Source organism: Watersipora subatra, chromosome 5, assembly GCF_963576615.1.
Source record: "Watersipora subatra chromosome 5, tzWatSuba1.1, whole genome shotgun sequence".
NCBI lineage: Eukaryota > Metazoa > Bryozoa > Gymnolaemata > Cheilostomatida > Watersiporidae > Watersipora > Watersipora subatra.
The window spans coordinates 2,858,907-2,881,546 of NC_088712.1; the positions used below are offsets into that span (position 1 = coordinate 2,858,907).

At 34.8% G+C, this 22,640-nt stretch overlaps 1 protein-coding gene across 1 annotated transcript in view; it reads right to left on the reverse strand.

Moving 5' to 3' along the window:
- Positions 1–5,301: 5,301 nt before the first annotated feature.
- Positions 5,302–22,640, reverse strand: part of LOC137396244 (vam6/Vps39-like protein) — a 50,313-nt gene continuing 32,974 nt past the window's right edge. Inside the window, exons 16-20 of the mRNA XM_068082428.1 lie at positions 21,413–21,561; positions 20,774–20,932; positions 16,121–16,255; positions 9,424–9,515; positions 5,302–5,771 (exon numbers count right to left, since the gene is read on the reverse strand). Coding sequence (XP_067938529.1) covers positions 5,708–5,771; positions 9,424–9,515; positions 16,121–16,255; positions 20,774–20,932; positions 21,413–21,561 — 599 coding nt within the window. The 3' untranslated portion in view covers positions 5,302–5,707. The remainder of the gene's footprint in view (positions 5,772–9,423; positions 9,516–16,120; positions 16,256–20,773; positions 20,933–21,412; positions 21,562–22,640) is intronic.

Here is a 22,640-nt window from a genome sequence, read left to right on the forward strand (position 1 = left end):
ATAATAAATATATTTAAGTTATTAAATTGAATTCGATATAATAAATTGGATTTTGATATATTAAATCCTTTTCTGCATTTATGCAATTACGCATGATATGCACCTGCATACCACAACACAAGCAGGTTAGATTTAGAACTGATTTTGCTGCAATTATCTATCTAAATACATAATTTATAAAAACTATCGTGATTACAAAAATTAGCAATAAATTGACTTATAAAAGCGCATCAGGCAGTGATGTGTTGAGTGCTTTTATTGGCCTATGTGATGTGTTGTGTGTTGTGATTGGCCTATGTGATGTGTTGTGTGTTGTGATTGGCCTACGTGATGTGTTGTCATTGTCCTATGGAATGTTTTTTGGTTTGTTATTGGCTTAAGTTGTTTATTCCTCTTGATAAAACGCCACTTGTGGCTAATAAATTCAATACTAATGGCAAATCTCTCATAAATTGGCAAAAATTGAAAGCGTTCTTCCTGTACAAAACTCAAGTTTAATATTATTGGCAAAACTACAAAGTTTGGTACAACGTTTTAAACATCTGCCAAAATAAAACAGATCAGTTATGGCTTCCTGTTGTTAAAGTCAAAATTCTAAAACCTGACATTAATAGTCAGCAATCTTATCGTGCCAGAAATTCCTTTTATTTTCAATCTGATAGTTGCACGTTAGGATGTCGGTTCTCAGGAACCAAACAGAGTTTTAAAACCAAATATCTTTAGCAACCTGATGGGAGGCACAGAGCAGATACGTATGAAGTTTAGTTGATATCGACGAAAAAATATGGAAATGCATATAGTTTTACACAGAAAACTGGCACACAATAACTAAACTTACCTATTAATATAGGTAATAGTAGCGACAGTCTTGTTACGCTTAGCAGGCTTCCGAAGACTAACGCATTCGGAACTGCAAAAATCTAAATAAAAACAAGTGAAGTGTAAAAATGTTTATAATGGAATAGCCTACATAATATTTCTTTTCTTATAATTTGCAAGTGCCGTGTCCACCATCGCATGCATGAAACGTTCGATAAAGAATTACGAATAGCAAACATTGCTTAACATGCACATTTTTGCCGTTTCCATGACGCAGATTTCTTAAGGATTGATTCAAACTTGTGCATCATGCTGTTGACACAAGTTTTTGCGCACTCCACTATTGTGCACCTTAAATGAACCCATACAACTGATATTATACTCTTCAGATGAGGATGTATCATGTAAGTCAAGGTCTATGAGTTGCTTAAAACGACTTAGCTCCACCTTCTCATAGAATGTTTGTAGTAGTAGTCATCTTTTTGGTTCTTAGAGTATTAGCCTCTTATTATCAGTTATTGATTAGCGTAAAGAAAATGTTATCAGTAGTTTCTAGTCTATCGCTTCCTCACTTAAAAACACACACACACACACCGAGTCTAGGTTATAATTGTGACCTTCACATCGCAGTAGCTTTAGTCACCAGTAGTGAGTAACCCCTAGTTCTTGTATAATATCTTTAGGTGCCTTTGTAGCCGTAAAGGAAAGTTTATACAAATTGCTCGATCATATAGCATTGCGTTGTCTGAAAACCGTAATCAGGTAGATGTTTATTCCAACTGTGTTAAAACTCCTCTTTTCATATAACAATGTATAATGTTACATAAATTATGTAACACGTTAGAATTACATAACAATGTAATATAAATAATATATGTATGCAATGTAGTTAGATTGATACTGTTTACACTGAAGACTGTCAACAAAGTTGATGTTAAAGGCATTTATTTACTTACATATACTCATAAACTGATAACACTTTGATTTTATGCGCTTCAGACGAGAATCTATCATGTAAGTAATAGACTGCACTTACTCTTAAAGTAGATTAGAGTTACCTTTATGTAGAGAGCTGGTAGTAGTAGTCCTGTTATTGTTTTTAAAGTAGTTGTCATATGATTATTATTAGTTATTGATTGGTATAATAATTATATGTTACTAGCAGCACGCCCTGCGATGCCAGAGGTTTCGTTCATTTTTAATCACATAGCTGTAGGTTGGTGTTTGAGAGGCTGGTTCACAGGTACCAGATGGATTTGCGAAACCAAATCTCATTGGAGACCTGGGAGAAGGCATGAAGCATATGCATCATGCAATAATGATATTCCTGTGTGCCGCATATGCTTCCTGCATATGCGGCACACAGGAATTGAAATTGGCCAAAAAATGTTGGCCAAATTAAATTCCTGTTTCAATTGGCCAACTTCAATGTTGGCAAATGTCGTGTTGGAATGAAATAGGCCAAAAAATGCTACAATGCATAGCGTTTACGCGTAATAACGGACAAGCAATGACAAAATATGATTGAGAAATTTATTAACATAGATAATGACAGTGCTGTTGACACAAGTGTTTGTGCACTCTGCTATAGTCAAGGTAAAATGAGATTTGAAATTCTTATTCTTGAGGGAGTTTGAAAGCAAATACTTTTAGAGTAATACTGATTGTATTATTTATGATATCACAGTCAGATAGGAATGTCGAGACGATGTCTACATTATTATTATCAGTATTCAGTACGACTTCTGATATACAAACAAGAACAAAAAATGGTTTCTTTTATGAGGATATTACATGCACTGAGTTAAAACAGAGCTCTAAATAACATGTTTTATGAGAAATGATATTTGAACATGGTAAAAGAAACTGGTCGGCATCGATACAATGAACTGTCGATATATGCAATATTTATTTGAACACTAGATAGCGATTTTCTGAAACTTAATATTTGTCACCTCCATGTAGTTATATTGTGGTAGACATCTACCTTAACCATGGTACTTACCGAAGCAAATGAATGACAAATCCTACAAATTATAGAAACCTTATTTTTTACAGCTATCAGAGCCGAGCTGACAAAACGAGAAGAAAATCTCCAAAGAAGAATCGAAGTTTGCAACACAAAACTGGAACTTGTCACGGGACAGAAGCAGCTGCCAGATGTCAACAAGGCAGTAGGTGTACTTAGCATTCTCAGCAAGAAGAAAGGATTCGGTGCAATCCTTTCAAACATTCGCCAAAATAAAGCAGATCAATCAAAGCTTCCTGTCATGCGACCAAAAACGCCAAAACCAGACTTTGATAGTCCTCGGAACGTAAGCGATCTCATCGCCGAGTTTCACAAACTACCAAAACTCTACCCTAAAAAACCGACCAAACAGAAACCGAAATTTACAACTGTCCTTGTCGAACAATACGAGGCTCGCAAAATACAAAGAGAGCTCGCTATGAATTATGGGACGAGAGTGAGGATTAAACGTGCTCAGCACCACTGTGATTCTCTTACAGGACTATATATTCCCACAGAAGCGTCACAAAAAGTACTTCACAGAAAAACCAGTTTGATTACATTGCCGAAAGAGGTCAACGCCCAAAAACCAATGCGCAGATCATTGACTCACTAGCTGCTACACCTGTGATAACGTGTTCTCAGTTTTTGACTCTTTCAGATATTACTGCATATAAAATAACCTGTTATTGATATCTTACTAACTTTTTGATACTAAACATAATAAAAATAATATAATAAAATAGGAATATATAGAAATCTATATTATTATTGACCATTTTCCATTCATCTGTCTGTTAATCTGTTTGCTTTAGTCGCAAAGCAATCTTTATACTTTGAAAGGCATAAATATTTCAAGCCTTGAAAAGGTGGTATGCTAGCTCAGTTGGTGAGAATGTAAGTACAACTAGGAAAACGTTGGGAGTTCAAGACCCACACCAACAAATCTGTTTTCTCGTATCAACACAAGTTTTGAGGCTTCAGAAAGTGGCTGATTAGCTCAGGTGGTTAGAGCATCGGTTTCCTACGCCGGATGTTAAGGGTTCGAGCACCACCTTGGCCAACATTTTAGTCATCTCGTAATTGCATGTACAGAACTTTTCGATTGAGTAAAATTTGGCAAATTTAAAACACTCCTACTGCTACACAAAGCACGATATGGATACGAAAGCCTTATCATCTTTTCTGACAATATAACATTGATTCAAGATTCACCTTTAAATAACGATGAATCTGAGTAATAAACAAATTTCAAATAAAAATTGAACAATGAATTTGTGAGACATTTCGAATCTGTGAAACAAATTTCGATGAAGCTGATTTCAGATAGGAAGAATTACAATGGAAACTGTAATCTGTACAATGAAAATCCACGTAATTCATTGAATCAAATATGCATGAGTTATATCTCATTCATCAACTATGAAGGCTTACGAATCAAGAGTCGTATCACACAACCTGCTGTGGCAGACAGTTTAATAGATGTATCTACCCTAGGACACTTATGTAATCGCCTCACCAAACTTACGCGTTTTCGCGGAGTCATCCTCTCACAAAAATTTCATGTGCGAAACTAAACTATCATAACGAACGAGCGAAAACGCGAAATTAAATAGCTTTGTTCATTGATAGTCCAAGAAACAAATGGCAGCAAGCGATCAAATAGCATTATCGACCTCGCTCACACCATTCTACCTGCGCTTCACAATTACAAACTAGTACCAAATTGAATTTTTTTTCTTATCAGTGAACTGAACCTGAGGAATCTAATTATCTTTGTTCCACTGCATTTATATTCACATCACTATATTATCGCACTCATCAGAGCTACGAAATTAAGTTGCAGCGAAATTTTACTCTGTGAGCTACTCACGAAACTAAATACTAGCGAAATATAAGTGTCCTAGGGTATATCAGTTAATGCATCTATTAAAGCATGCGTATAAAAAATAACTTTATATTAAGTTAATTTCCCAAATCTAAAAACTTCTAGAAAAACATACTTCAATCGGTAGTGATGAAAATACTATTTTTAGAAGCTTTATATAAGGGTTTTAACAATAAATAGTTTCAATGTCCTATTTTGTGATCTACTATAACAAATAAATGTTGGTCTTTTGTTGGCAAACCTTCAAGGCAGGATAATAACTTCTTGCTGCAAACAAAGGCTGCCTCTAGCGAATGGCATGTTTACAAGAGTAACACTTAGAATTTGACATACCAAAATGAAGTTGCAAGAGTTTTGACAGCTGCAGACATGCGTGGTTCCAGCGATCAAAGCGATTAGAGAGCTGCCAAGGTTAGATAGCAATGTAAGCCACTGAAAACCTCAAAAAACTATGCAATATTTTAAGGTTTCAAAACCATGCGAGAGAAAAGACAACTCCAACTGAACATTTTTAAGGGCGGTTGTAACACACAAAATATAATATGCTGTTAGATAATTAAGTAACTGGCATCTACGGGAATGGAAATTTTGAAATCTAGTAAATATATATTGGCTGTAACTAACAATACAATGAGCATTTGGTAACAAAAAGGAACTATCTACAAGGTATAGTTTGAAGTGTACGCGTATGAAACAAACTAAAATCCTTTTTTACAAGCCTGGAGGGCAGAGAAAAGTCCGAATGTGTACATACTTGCAACGAAAACTCAAAAACATTAAATCACAGAATATGTGCACTGTTTAAGCCAATTATTATTATAATATATTATAATATACTGTATAAAGAAAATAATGAAAGAATCAAAATTGTGCCACTGAAAAGGATGTAAAACGTCAGCTGACTAGGCCAATGGAATGAGTCTTGCACAACGTCACGCATTCACCCCGTAAGAAGAGTGGGAAATTTTGGTTTTAGAAAACATTGAGTATATTTAGGTAGATTCCTTCAGACAGCCAATGTGGGCGAGGTCACCGGAGGGTTGTCTCACGAAGGAGCTGTAACAGATGACACGAAGCAGAACTTAAGTGCCTTCAATGAAATTAATTAGACATAAAAATTCCTCTATCTGATGTCTAAGATGGAATGACTAGTGAGCCAAACTTAACAGCTAATGCTAGCTTAGACTTCTCCCAACATGTAGTAGAAGCAAAACCGCGATTGATAAAATTCTTAACAAAGAGTAACCTTTTGTACTATTCACCAGATATCAAGGCGGGCATGAGAGTATTTGGTAAAAGGGGTCACGTGCTCATGTGAAACGCAACATGCAACCCGGATGAAAATACAACAAAGCTAGGTGATGTGATACAAAATTTTACTTTTCGAGAATAGGTATTTCTGGCATAATGACAACTCGGAGTTACGACTGCGTGTCCAAAAATATGCTCAACTCTTTCGCTACCACGAGCCCCGTAGTATGGCTCGGCAAAGCATTTGGGATGGCCAGGTGCTGCATGAGGTTTCGTACAAAACCTTTCTGACTACTAAGTAGTTAATTAATTAGCTCATGATATCCTTACTTTAACAAAAGGAAACAAATTTCAGCATGTGTTGAGCCAATAAAATATGTTTACAATTTGAGCGTAGTTTCACTTTCTGAAAACTTCATTTTTATTACAACTTTTTCTTAGCAATGAATAGTTTTGTGAGATACACTGCACCTCCGGAGGTTGCACTAACTTTAGATCTACAGAGTGGGTGATTTCTATTGAACAATAATACCACTGAAAGTGATAATTTTTACTTTTGGCAGTAATAATATTGATAAATCATCCAACTTTGACATGCTCACGGGTGATAGTGAAAATGGCCGACAAAGTCTGAGCTCATTATGTAATGCATTTGACGGTCCTATGCTTTTGCACATAATGACTGTAACATATATATATATATATATATATATATATATTATACTTATACATATTATATATATATTAATATATTTTGTATACATATTATATAATATACTTTGTAATATACATAATTACAAAATTATAAAAATATGAATATAAAATTACAACTGATTATATATCATTTGAAATACTAAATTATAGTAGGAGGCTCCCTACCTTTGCACAATGCTGTATGTGTTTTTTCAGCCTCCATAAATATCTATACAGTTAAACGCCCTATCACTTTTTTTACATACTAATATTTCGTCTTATAATATTTGAGAAATATTTTATCTGACAGCGGCATTCTCACGAAAAGATGAGCAAAGATTTTCGAAATAACTCAGTTTTGTAAAAGAAAAAGAATTGACAGGCAAAAACTGCTTATTAAATGTAAAAAAGTATATCAGACACTTTAGTTTAGACTTTAGCTAGTTAAGTTACAGGGAGTTGTGTTTCCCCATGTTTATCTTCTCTACCTATGAGGCAATGTATTACTTAAGCTACTCTTCCATATAGTCTCTCTATGATAACATTATAAACATTTTAAATTTATTATTATTAGAATTCAGTTTTTCGTATATTGTTTATTTTTCAAATGTTAGTTGTTTACACGGCTTTATATAAAACAACTGCTTCAATGATATATATAATTTCAGTCGACACCTCTATAACATGAACCTCCTTTTATGTAAATTCCAGTTATTGTAAAAAAATTTATGTAAAGTTTTGCTTCGTATTATATAAGAAATTCCCTATAACGTAAAATATCAAATCGGTGCGAGTTCTCAAATTTGATTTGAATAACGAGAGTGCCATATCATTTTCTCTCTTGCCCACTTGGGGAAAAAAGGAAGCATAAAGAGGGACAAGCGCTGAACCGAACTAAATGACGCAAAACGACAACGCTTTCAGCTGTAAAAAGTTCGGCCGAAGACATTTCTGGCCGAAAAAAACCATTTCGGTCCTGCTCGAAATTTCGTGGCCGAACACTTGCTCTTATTGGCTGGTTAAAATTCTAGAATTCTAGCGAGCACGCGTCACATTTTTCCTTACGTGCGTCTGAGTAAAGTTAAAAAATAAATGAGACGATACTTTTATTTCGATAAATAAACAACATGAAGCAATTTATGACAAGGTTCACCCGGACTTGTGATTGTGTTGCATAAATGTAAGATGTTGCACTTATGTTTTGCATAAATTTAAGAGAATGGTTGCGATTTTCTTTCGTGTAGAATATAAGTAATGTGTCATATTCATCCCGATGAAGTATCGTTGACTGATTTATTTATGTAAAACAACAGTACTATGATAAAGACTGTTTTTGTTTATGTACTCAGCATAGAAAAACATTCATATGTTAATAAAAAAAATAAATAAAAAATAATTATGTTGATGGAAAGGGTTGGCAAAATCTTTGTATCGAGTGATTTATTTTGAGCAACTGAACGATCTTCTGATAAATCTGCTGTGTAATTATAATTAATAGTTGTTCCTCAAAGTTTTTTGTTTACACTATAAATATTCAACTCAAATACATAAAACTACTAATGAAAGAGTGTGCTGTCTCTATACATATGGCATCTAGGAAGCGAAGTGACTTCGGATGCCATGTGACATGTGCCACGAACCGAACCAGCCTCCGAACCGATACTACGCCGGTTCGGTGCTCGTGTGACCACGCCTTAAGGGTATCTCTATTATATATACTAACACCCTTGCAGTCTAATGTGTCATGAGAGATCGTCAGATGTGTTGATAAAACACAAATAATACGAGTAAGTAGGTGCACAAGTATTCAGGAATACTTAAGGGCAGTCAATAGGTGCAAGTGTTAGATGTCGGTCTACCAAGCTGATTGCCATAAGTTCAAGTCTCACTGAAACCGATCTTTTATCGACATTTGGTTTACTTCACCTTAGACGTATGCGACGTTATTTCTCTTGTTTCTTCTAAGATTACACCATGCTGGGTAGCAAAGAGTTAAAAAAGTATTTAAATTGACATTAAAGGTGTCACTCCCCTTGACCTAATGAAAAAATTATTGTAAGCAAAAACCCTAAACTGAGGGAAAGTCATGAGAAAAAGAAAAGTTGTCGATGCAAACCAATAATACCACGGTTACTGTACAGATGCATTAAATTAAAAAGTGACGGTTAGTTTTTTCCTTTTTTGAGGGGACTAAAGCCTCGTTCACGCTATTATGCCGTAGGTACGAGTCTTCCTTTTGGCGTTCATCATCGATAACATGAACTGCAAACCGATGGCGTCGACGAAGCAAAGCGGAAATGTCGGGGAAGTTTGCAGCTGTCAAACTTTCCCGATATTTCACCGAGCATCGACGACCTCCTTTCAACTTTGAACCATTTCGGCGATGGTAATTCTCGGCCGCCGATAGTGTGATTTATTTCCGTTTATGGCCGTTGCTGTGGTACTAATATTTGATTTCAGTCATGCAAAAACAAAGAAGTTTCTTCGCAAAAATTTAAAAAGAAAAATGAGAGCACTACGTCAATGATGCAAAAGCCGATGGGTTTGTGATAGTGTGAACTTCGTTATCATCAACAATCACCGAAGTATTGAGGAATAAACGCCAATATAATGTGAACCAGCCTTGAGGGGTGAGTTTGGGAAGATCTTAGAACAATTTACATGTATTTTACTGTTTGTGTAACATAAATAGTTACACTATAAAGTGTCTACAGTATATTAAAACAAAAGATTACACGTTAGCACTAAAGATGGTTTGACCTACCTAGTGCTGATCTTATTCTGACAGACAGAGCAAAGACTTCTCTCTGTTACGGTGAACTTTGTTCTCTCTTGCAAAATTCGTGCTCTTTCCACCTGCAATTCATAAGTAAGTAAGTAGTCAATTCATCATTTTGCTCTTTGAATTCATGTTGTTTCAAATAACAGATATTTTCACACAAGGCTGGTTAGTGCAGCTCCAAACAGCGATATCTCCCTAATCTGTACCGCACTCTTCACGAAACCTTAGAATCTGATAACTAGAAACAGTCTAATAAAGTCACTTATTCATTAATTGTCAGCAGTTTCCTTTTTTATTATGTTTTTTTTAGATGTTTTTGAGGGTCAAGGACATTTAGCAAACACAATACCACAAACACTGTACTTTTACACTTCACAAAATGCAGCAGGAAAACTGAACTGCGACAACTGCTACCCAATGATGTTCCTGAAGGGATCTCATCGGGCAAGAGTATAAGATAGATTTATGTCCTTAAGTTTTTTTTAAATTTTTGTCATTAATCTTTACGAAAAATCTTTTACCCCGTGAAGCATTGGAGATGTGAAAGCTGAGCTGCAAAGTAGTGGGATTACTGTAGTCAAAATGAACATCTATATGACTAAAACACTCCTTGAAAACTATTTCTAACGTGTCTAAAAACAGTACATTTAACACAAAGCGCGTGCAAGGAGAGCGAGTAATAGCCAACAGGTAACTAGTAGGGTAACAAGTAGGGATGGCATTTGTTGTTTGAAAAGGTCTTATCGGCTATCGTTGGAGTTGTCTCACCGATAGTATCAAATTATTATTTATCCCGATACTTATTCTTTTATACCGATATTTATCACGTGACTTGGCAGTTGGTAAAACTATCGTATTATCGTGCCTGAAAAGATCGAGGATTGTGGGAAGGAATAAGAAAAGGTGTTCGAGTTATCAGAGCACTGTCACAAGTCCATGCACTTATTAGTAGATAAATGTACATATACAAACTATATATAAATCAAACGCCTACATGGCTTGTTGCAAATTAAAAGGCTTTTAGGGTAAAGTTTTAAAAAAATCACCAGAAAGCATTGACTTTTTTGTCACTTGGAGATTGGTTTGCTGTTTTAGGTGATGTTATTGCCAGGACATTTTCAGATTAAAATTGGCAAAACTTGATCGCTGTTGAAATGCTCAGAAGAAAATACATCTTTTTTTTGAGCATTTTAACCAAGATCAAGTTTGCCGATTTTTATTCGAAGGTTAGCTCACTTTACATAGCTTTCAGGGGACCATCGCTAAACGGATACAGTCAAACATGGATAACTCGGCCACGGATAGCTCGAAAACATGGTTAATTCGAACGGTTTCTTTGGTCCGTTCCCACGTAATGATAAATTGCTATAGATAACTCGAACTCAACACTGTTAATTCGAACTGTTTTTTTGCCCAACGGCTACCGAAACGGTTGTTATCGCTTTAGAAAATCACTTTATTCAAAGCCATAGAGGTAAACCTCATCTTTTTGTAATTCATAAGCGTTGTTATTACCACCATCGGCAAAATAATTTTGTCAACGACTTTTCTAAAGGTTTGGTCAAATTTGATTTATACTGCTATACGATTAATAGCATGGGCTTGCCGGGTCACGCGCGCAAGGATTTTCGCCACGCACTTACAAAACAAAAACAGCATGTTGTTTTGTATGTGCGTGGCGAAAATCCTTGAGTGCGTGACCCGGCTAGCCCGTGACGAATAGTTTTCCGACGTTGATTCCGTGTTGAATCAACGTCGGAATGTTGAATGTTTAAAACGTCTTAAAATTGTTTTTATTAACCCTTTCTTGCATGACGTCCTCATATGAGGACAAAATACTACATCCAATTTTTAAACTTAAAAATTAGAAGTTGTTTTTCCTTGTATCATTCAATTAATATTCTACAAATTGTTCTCTCCTGTTGTACTGTTATTGAGGTCATAAGAAGTAGGTCAAGGTCTGGAGGGAAATCTGAAGTCAGGCAGCTGTGCACAAGGTGAGTTTGCTAATTATCAGTGATTCTTTTGCTATTTCTTCAGTTCCTCTTCTTATTAGAAAAGTGTCTTTTTTTTCTGAGCTTGATCAGTCTTTCAGGTAAATGATTGAAACATAACAATGTTGTTCACAAGCTTGTAAAACTTTCAAAGTGGCTTAAATGAATTGTCCTCATTTGAGGACATCATGCAATAACTGAATGAAAATTTCACTATGCATAAAGTCTTCACTAGAAATTTTTTTGATAATAACACTGTCTACATTGTTTTAGTCTTGCTGAAGTTTCTGCATCTCTCAACTATGAGTAGTCAGCGCTCCAGAAAAGCAGCCTCTGAGGCACTGCAGGCTATTTTATGCTCAGACTCTGAAGATGGCTACATTTCATCATCAGGTGACTGCAGTGATTTTGACGCAGACTACAATGTGAATGCTCCAGAGGAACAGGTTAGCGATGACTCTGACTGGGAATACTCCAAAAACACTTTTAGTTTGAGCAGTGAAAAATTCTATGGCAACAGCAGTTTGAGTTCTGTCTGTTCTCCGCCTTCTCAACCTTCTACTTCAGCCGTCGCAACAACTCCTTTGCCACAGAAGAGAAGAAAAGTGGCCGTTGGGTCGACTTCTGGTTCTTCAGCATCTACTTCAGCTGCAGCTTCACAGGAGCAAATGTGTAAGACACCACCAGTTGCTAACTCTACACCTTCAACATTTGGTCGAAACGAAGCAATACCATCAACCATTATCAAAGCATCAACTAGTTGGACAATCAACAATGACAACGACTATGCGCATAACGAACCTGTCTTTACTGGTAAACGTCAAGTAAACCTTGCAAATACTGAAACACCAGTCAATATATTCAAGCATTTTTTTGACAATGACTTGCTAGATGACATTGTGTATAACACAAATCTGTACGCCTCGCAGGTAAACATCAACTCTGCATTCAATCTTACAAGAGGGGAACTTATGGTTTTTTTGGGGATAAACATTGTGATCACCTACATAAGATATCCAAGATTACGGATGTATTGGTCCAGCAACCAAGGAACTCGATGTGGATTGATTGCTGATGCAATGAGTGTCAATAGATTTGAAGCCATACGCCGTCACCTTCACTTTGTAGATAATGAAAAGCATGATGCAAACTCTACTGATAAAGTATGGAAGCTGCGCCCTGTGATGGAAGCTCTTCGGAAAAGGTTTCTTACAAGTGTAGATGCTGAAGAATGTCATAGTATTGATGAGCAGATGGTTCCTTTCACTGGCCAGAGTAGTCTAAAGCAATATATCAAGAGTAAACCAAAGAAATGGGGTTACAAAATATGGGTGAGATCAGGTGTGTCAGGCTACGTTTATGACTTTGAATTGTATCAAGGAGCAAGCGGTAATAGACCTGAAAAAGTCCTAGGACTGAGCCCAGATGTTGTGATGCGGTTATCAGACCGTTTGGCTGGCAAGAACCATAAGGTTTACTTTGACAACTTGTTTACAACGCTGGAGCTGTTGAGTGAGCTAAAGAAGAAGAAGATATATGCTGTTGGTACTCTCCGCAAAAACCGGCTATGCGGCGCAGATGAGGTTTTGATTTGTGATAAAGGTATGAGAACAAGAGGAAGTGCTACCTATGCTACCAACAAAGACAACATCACCATTGTGAAGTGGAATGATAACAATTTTGTCTACACTGCAAGCTCATTTGTTGGCATGCAACCAACCAGCGTAGTACAACGATGGGACAAAAAAGCAAAGAAGCATGTAGATGTTATCAGGCCTCGTGCTATTGAAGTCTATAACAAACATATGGGAGGAGTAGATTTAACAGATTTTCTGATTTCATGTTACAGGCACAGCCTGAAGCACAAGCGTTGGTATTTACGTCTGTTTTTTCACTTTGTAAATGTCACAATTGTGAATGGATGGCTGATCCATCGCTGGGAACATGGAGACAGCGTTGACTTGCTTGAGTTCCGCAGCTCTGTGGCACAAGCGCTAATTACACAAGGCTGGACAATGTCAAATCAAAGAAAAGGGAGGCCATCAAGCTCATATGTACACCCTCCTTGTCTAACAAACATCAGAACAAGGGTACCAGATGAGATCAGGTAAGCAAAGGGATCATTATGAAATTTTCAATTACTGAATAGTCTTGAGTTTACTAATAATTTTAGTAAAAGTAATAGTTTACTCATTTATTTTAAAATTTTTACTTGTAAAAATGTTTATTTAGTCAACATGTACATATTGCTATAATCCTACACCTTAAAAGCTCACAATTTTCACATCACTGGTTGAATCACTTTAGATACAACCTTGATGCTGGACACTGGCCAGAAAAGTCAGCTATGAAATATGCAAGCCGATGTGTTGCTCCAACCTGCCACAGCAAAACAAGATACTTGTGCAGAATTTGCAAAAAAGCTCTCTGCCCAGAATGCTTTGGAGCATATCATACCAAGTGACTTTGTCTGATTACAGCCTATAATGCAACCAACTAACTGTTGTTTGTCCTCATATGAGGACAAAGCGCATTGTTTCATAAATGCATGGCGTCCCCATATGAGGACATTAATTTTTACCTATGTATAAGATGGGGTGGAAGTAAAATAATAAATGTTTTGTGTATTTTGTGTGTAAATGTGCAGTTTTTGCTTGCTTATTCTCCTCTAGCTCAATGGCAACTATATTCATGCAAGAAAGGGTTAAACGTATACGTTGTCATAGCTAAAAAACTATTCATCGTTTGACCTAAACACAGAATATGTGTGTACATTCAATAACTATCCATTCAAAAAGCGTGAGTGATATACAATGTACCGTTAAACCTCGTAAAACTTTTAATTGAACTGCCTCGGAGTGTTGCTCTTAACGAATCCCAGGTAAAGTAAGGGATTTTTCTTTGGTAACTTTTTCTTGAAGTTGCATAAACTTCAAGAAAACTCGGCAAAATTGATCGTGGGTAAAACGCTCAAAAGAAAAAGATGTCTTTTCTTTTGAGCATTTCAACAACGATCAAGTTTTGCCAATGTCAATCTAAAAAAACGTCCTGGCAATAACATCACCTCAAACAACAAACCAATCTCAAGTGATAGAAAAATCTCTATACTTTTTGATAAAAACGTTTTAAACTTTACATTAGAAGCATTTAATTCGAAACAAGCCATTTGTGCTTTTGATTTATATTATAGTTTGCATATGTACATGTATCTACTAATAAATAAGTAAATACATGGACTTGTGACAGTGCTCTGATAACTTGAATGCTCTGATAATTCGAACACTTTTGCTCGGTCCCTTGAAGTTCGAGTTATCCATGTTTGACTGTATTTGGCAAAATCTGATTTTTGCAAACCTTTAGAAAGTTATTAACGAAAATATTTTGTCGATGATGGTAATAATGACGCCTGAGAATTACGTACTAAAAGTTGAGGTTTATCTCTATGGCTTTGAAAAAAGTGATATTCTAAAGCGATAACAACCGTCTCGGTAGTCGTTGGGCAAAAAACTGTTCGAGTTAACAAAGTTGAGGTCGAGTGATCTAAGGCAATTTATCATTACGTGGGAACGGACCAAAGAAACCATTCGAGTTAACCATGCGTGCGAGCTATCCGAGGGCGATAACTATCGGGTTATACTATTTTTTATTATTCGGTAACGATATATTAGTTTCGGATGTTTCGATTGGCTAAAAATAGGCAACCATATTCACATTGAGAAGACAACTATCAACTATCGCAATCGACTATCGAACAACCCTAGTAACTAGCGTAAAAACTTTCCACTAATAAGTGGAAGAACATGGCAAGCAACCCAAACATTATATCATAATTATATATTATATATGTACACTTGATCCTTTGAACACTTTGGAGTGAAAAAAATGAATCAGGAAAGGAATTCACTTCATAGCAATCATAGTCGACTTCTCTGCTGCCAGAAATTCAACAACATCTCTTGCTCTGCTGCCACAAAGAAGAAACATTGCTGTGCTCAAATGAATCACAGAAATAATAATACTGCTTCTACTACGTAACATCGATGCTGCAGTATTCTAACATATTTAAGAAATGTATAAAAATTTGCAATCGAACCAGCCGCTAATGCATGAGATTGAAAACAGCTATATCACAAGAGAGAGAGTTGTAACAATTGATTCGAAACGATAATACTTCCTAGATGTAATAGCAACCATAATATTTTAAGATTAATTACAGTCATTTGTCCAATTTAAGCACAATTATGTTGCTATTTCAGATATTATAATCAGGTGTGCATAACAAAAACTGATGTAAAAATGTAAAAGCATTCCAAAATTGTTCATACATGCAAGAAAACACTGTAAACATAACCATGTAGGCCTATGAAGGTTTAAATTGGAAGTACTTCACAGAATGACAGATTTGTACCACCAGGTATCAGCAGCCGCATGTGAACAGTTTAATAACAACCATAATCAGCCTTTTAGCAACTTCTGTTAAGTAACCGTGTGGTGCTTCTGGGAACGAAAGAGTTAATGGACACGCCGTTGAAACCGCAAAGAAAAGTTTAAGATGGCAGATTAAATAGCCACTGTAGTAATTACTAAGATCCCTGAAAGCGTTGTAAAACTTCTAAATAGGAAACAGAAGTTGTCTTGCCATTAATGGTAATAGAAAGATCAAGTGGTGACAGGGAAATACTTACAACAAGTTTTTCAGAGCTGAGCAAGTTTCGCAGCACCATATTCTCCCTCTTCTGGCTCTCGCCGTTCTCTATTATCTTCTCTAAATATGGCAGCATTTCATAGAGTGAGAAGTCAGCGGGCAGCAGCTCCAACACCTACAAAGGATTGGCTTATTTTGAAACACAAAGTAGTGACGTGGACAGACTTAGAGGAGCTTAGAGGATTAAGCTCTTTTTGCCGTCATGACATGCTGAATAGAAAAGAGGCAATAGTTATCTTCAAAGAAACAAATTAGCAAAACCACAAGATCTGATTAGGGAATTGTTTAATTGTTAAAACCTGCCGATGGTGCAAAGAATATATATATATTATATATATGTACGTACATATATATACATATATACTAAATATTCGCGTATATACACAGTCTTGTCCTGCCGATTCACTTCTTTACTTTCTCCGGTTTCAGTTTTTAGCCGACATTTTAAGAAAAATTCATTAACAAAATTTATTAATAAAAAATTAACAGTGACTTTTATTACTATTGATAAAAATTATTCCTTTTAACCTTTGGACATATTTTTAGCGTTTGTGATACCCCTTCAAAATGAAACTGCCTTCATTTGTATACATATAGCAATACATCATCAGGTTCGTCGTTGAAGCTGTCCATGAAGTACATGTACAGTCAAACATGGATAACTCGAACTTCACGGGACCGAGCAAAAGTGTTCGAATTATCAGAGCGTTCAAGTTATCAGAGCACTGTCACAAGTCCATGTATTTACTTATTTATTAGTAGATACATGTACATATGCAAACTATAATATAAATCAAAAGCACAAATGGCTTGTTTCAAATTAAATGCTTCTAATGTAAAGTTTAAAACGTTTTTATCAAAAAGTATAGAGATTTTTCTATCACTTGAGATTGGTTTGTTGTTTGAGGTGATGTTATTGCCAGGATGTTTTTTTAGATTGACATTGGCAAAACTTGATCGTTGTTGAAATGCTCAAAAGAAAAGACATCTTTTTCTTTTGAGCGTTTTACCCACAATCAATTTTGCCGACTTTTCTTGAAGTTTATGCAACTTCAAGAAAAAGTTACCAAAGAAAAATCCCTTACTTTACCTGGGATTCGTTAAGAGCAACACTCCGAGGCAGTTCAATTAAAAGTTTTACGAGGTTTAACGGTACATTGTATATCACTCACGCTTTTTGAATGGATACTTATTGAATGTACACACGTATTCTGTGTTTAGGTCAAACGATGAATAGTTTTTTTAGCTAAGACAACGTATACGTTTAATAAACACAATTTTAAGACGTTTTAAACATTCAACATTCCGACGTTGATTCAACACGGAATCACCGTCGGAAAACTATTCGTCACGGGCTAGCCGGGTCACGCACTCAAGGATTTTCGCCACGCACATACAAAACAACATGCTGTTTTTGTTTTGTATGTGCGTGGCGAATATCCTTGCGCGCGTGACCCGGCAAGCCCGTACTATTAATCGTATAGCAGTATAAATCAAATTTGACCAAACCTTTAGAAAAGTCGTTGACAAAATTATTTTGCCGATGGTGGTAATAACAACGCTTATGAATTACGAAAAGATGAGGTTTACCTCTATGGCTTTGAATAAAGTGATTTTCTAAAGCGATAACAACCGTTTCGGTAGCCGTTGGGCAAAAAAACAGTTCGAATTAACAGTGTTGAGTTCGAGTTATCTATAGCAATTTATCATTACGTGGGAACGGACCAAAGAAACTGTTCGAATTAACCATGTTTTCGAGCTATCCGTGGCCGAGTTATCCATGTTTGACTGTATATATTGTGATAACCGAGAGTTATTCCCTCTCTCTCATATCTACAAAAATGTGACTTCCTTCCCACAGTGACCCAGTTATTCACATGAACGAGTAGTCAGACCTGTCCAAGTTCAAGCTCAAGCGCAAATGCATTCTCTAGTTTAAAACTTGAGACTGAAGTTGAAATACAAACTGAAAGTCAATCAAGATAACTTCAATTTATCTAATTATTATATAAATAATTCACGCAATAGATTTAAAAAGCAGTTTAAGCGTTCTCTAGCTCATACTTTAGAAATAAGTTTTTATTTCATACAACTCGACTTTTGAACAATCAAAAAGTCAGTCAACATCAAAAAAGGGATCACTGTATCCTTCGTTTTTTCGTGACGTCATTTTATCGTTTTTGGCCATCTTTATAGACAATTTTATCGTTAAAAACACGAAGCTTTTGCAATGATAATTTGAAAACAATGTTTTTGTTTGCAATTTTCTTATTATAGTATCAAAACAACATCTAAAAGTACTAGTAAATAAAAGAAAAACGATCGTTTTCTACAAAAATGGCGGCTTTTTCGTGAACGAGCGCATGTGCAAACGACTTGATGACGTAAAAAAAAAACGATGGATTGAAGCTATAACTTTCTGATGATTTATTTTTGTAGCGATTTATTTATACACATCAGTAGTGAGATAAAATGTAAACTTGCTTCTCAGGCAAGTACATGAAGTTGTGGAGGTAGGATTTATCTAGAGGCATCAAGATGCACTCAAATGAGGTTTGAGACGGATTTAGGATAACGATCGCTAATGCAACCCATCGAAGATTACTTAAACAAAGGCAAGATATATTATACAGTGGAGAAAGTAGTAATACTCATGTATAAGTCGATCTCATGTATAAGTCGATAGGTGTTTCTAAACAAAAACTGCATTATTATAAGTATTACTCATGCATTATCGACCTCGTTATTCCAGAATATTCCGGAATTATTAAATTGAATAGAAAGCAACCTTAGCTTAAAATAAATAAAGAGTATAAAAAATAAATAAATAGAAAGTCAAAGCTTCCAGAAAAAGGTAACTTTCAAATTTTCAAAATTTAAAAAATACTACATTTTATAATTAATATTATATATAAAGTATTTGATAAATAATAGTTTTTTGAAATGTTTTAAACGAGGCTTGAGATGACTTGCTTACGGTATTATTTATATTATGACTACAACTCGAGTTGAGCATCGTCTGTTCTCAATCACATGTTTGCTACACCGTCGCCAGTAAACAAACAAAAACGACTGTTTATAGAGCAAGGTATATTCAGAATTTACAATTGTAAAACAGCGTGTCACTCGTTGAATTCCATACCGGCTGATGAAAGAAAAATGACTGCTGCTTGCTATGATTGAGTGTGACGTTGGTAGCTTGTCTACGGGTAATATATACTGTATTATATATTGTATTATATATTGTATTATATACTGTATTATATATTGTATTATATATTGTATTATATACTGTATTATATATTGTATTATATAATGTATTATATATTGTATTATATATTGTATTATATATTGTATTATATACTGTATTATATATTGTATTATATATTGTATTATATATTGTATTATATACTGTATTATATATTGTATTATATATTGTATTATATACTGTATTATATATTGTATTATATATTGTATTATATACTGTATTATATATTGTATTATATATTGTATTATATACTGTATTATATATTGTATTATATAATGTATTATATATTGTATTATATATTGTATTATATATTGTATTATATACTGTATTATATATTGTATTATATATTGTATTATATATTGTAATATATACTGTATTATATATTGTATTATATATTGTATTATATACTGTATTATATATTGTATTATATATTGTATTATATACTGTATTATATATTGTATTATATATTGTATTATATACTGTATTATATATTGTATTATATATTGTATTATATATTGTATTATATACTGTATTATATATTGTATTATATATTGTATTACATACTGTATTAAATATTGTATTATATGTTGTATTATATATTGTATTATATATTGTATTATATATTGTATTATATATTGTATTTTCACTGTCATAATTCACTGGTAATTCTATGAAGTAACTTGAACACCTATAGGATGAAGCAGCATATGATTATTATGAGTATTTGTTAAGGTTTAAGGCGGTGGTGTGTTTATTAAATGTATAATAATGGAGTTTTCTTTTCACATTTTATTTGACTCGGCAGCAACATGTCCACAAACATAAGTCGACTCTAATATTTTACCATAAAATTGTCTCCCAGAAACTCGACTTGTGCATGAGTATTATATATATACAGTATCTAAACACAAATAACTGACACTAAACTCACATGTTTTCTATATCCCCGCGTATAAAATTTTGACTCAGCAGCAACATGTCCGTAAAAATTATTCATGTATAAGTCAACCCCAAAAAATCTTACCTTAAAATCATCTCCCAAAAACTTGATTTGTGCATGAGTATAAACAGAAATTAAAAATACCATTAAAATTACAATAAAAACTCGTATTTACAACTAAGAAAGTCATCTAAAAGCTGCACGCGTACACGATTATATCTGAAAGCCGATTAAAAAAGCTGAAGCCACATGACAGAACCACGGACAACTATGTACACCTAAAAATTCCTTTTCAAATCTGCACATACTTTTAATTCGTTTCAGTGACTAAAACCAATCCTAGCCCCCTGCTGTCATACAATCTATAATTAAAGTACAGCCAACCTTTCTGCTGTCATACAATCTATAATCAGAGTACAACCAACCTTTCTGCTGTCAAGTTTATTAGAGTGAAGCTTTAGCAGCTTTATCGCTGACTCAGTGTTGGCTGTCATATTCTGTATAGTGCGAGTTCCGTAGAGTTCCTTTGCGTCTATCAAAGATTCAGCAGGCCTCAGGTAGTAGCCGAGAAGGTGGATATAAACCTAGAGTGGTAAAGATGTAATCCGTGCCATGCATATCATAAAGTAATGCAGGACATTGGAGTGGTGAAGAAGCGCAATACTGCTCATAGTAAAACCCTAAAATGTCATATATAGGATATATATTGCATATACAGTAGATGCTCCTATAATATATACCTCCTATAACGTAAATTCCATATATAGAGGTATATACATATATATATATATATAACACAATGTTTTATGTATTATGTCCATATCATACAGCGGTTTTTTAAGAGCAGGATGCTTGTCATGGTGAACTGATAAGCATACCTCATTGTGCGATTATTATAGTACAATACTTAGAGTATGACATAAAAACCAACAAGTGCATATAGATTTAAAAAATAAAACCAAAGCCAATCATAAACTTATGCAACACATAGAGTGATCACTATCTACATAAAGTCTATGTAGAAAGCTAGCAGATAAATTAGTGTTAGAGAGTCGTCTACTCACATCACAGCGACCAGCGACATTCTTATCATAATACTGTCTGCAGTAATCTTCTGCCAAGTCGACACGCTGCAGCAGGTGCACATAAATGAAGAGCGCTTGTCGATGGTGCCCACACCGTCCCAGCAAAATTGCGCGTTCCTCGTAGTAGTCTGGAAAAAGGGAAGACCTTAGCGAACCATAGCCTCAGTCTAGGTAACAAAAGGCATTTAGGAGTACAGACCCAGAAAAATATCTGACATTTGTAATGATAACAGGCATCAATGAGAAGCGACATGATATTCAAATAAATTACAGCGGACACAACAGTGAAACAATATCTGTAATGCTAGATTGTTATTGGTTTACATGTACATTTGACATTTAGTACTCTAACCACTGCATTAGCATATTATAAAATGCTTTAAATAGGAAACGGGTATGTTATGTAAATGCTATGTATGTGGGTGATCAACAACAACAACAACAGGTGAAGATGTCGTTAGTGTGCACAAGAAAATAATGTGTGAAATTGCATTGCTTTTTTTTCAAGAGAATTGACTGCAATTATTATGTCATGGTTGCTACCGAAAAAATCTATGGAACTGAACAAACAATATACTGTATATCTCCAAATATAAACCGACCTTATACATTTATATCGGATTTATACGATATACATGTATATCGTATAAATCTATCAAAGCAAAAGGTTGCAGAAAAGAAGCAGATTTTGCAAGCTTAGTACAAAAAGTTTTTGATTGTTGAGTAGTTGTATAATTAGTGTATCGCTTTTCCTCTTAATCAAAAAGAAACAATCATCTGTTCGCGTTGAGCCGACGAACAACACATTTGCATCTCACGCTGACCTTAGTTTCGCCTTTTAAAAGCACATTTTATTGCTATTTGTTCTTCCACCGAAAAACAAAAGGCAAGAGGACTTACTGTAAGAAGATAATAGACCTAAAGCACCTCTTAAAACTCCCAAGTCTCTGACCTACTAAAGGGTCAAAGAGATACTTACAGTCAAAGAGAGAGATACTCACAGTCAAACAGAGAGAAATACTTACAGTTGAAGAGAGAGAGAGAGACACTTACAGTCAAAGAGGGAGAAAGAGATACTTACAGTCAAAGAGAGAGATACTTACAGTCAAAGAGAGAGATACTTACGGTTAAAGAGAGAGATACTTACAGTCAAAGAGAGAGAGATACTTACAGTCAAAGAGAGAGAGAGAGATACTTACAGTCAAAG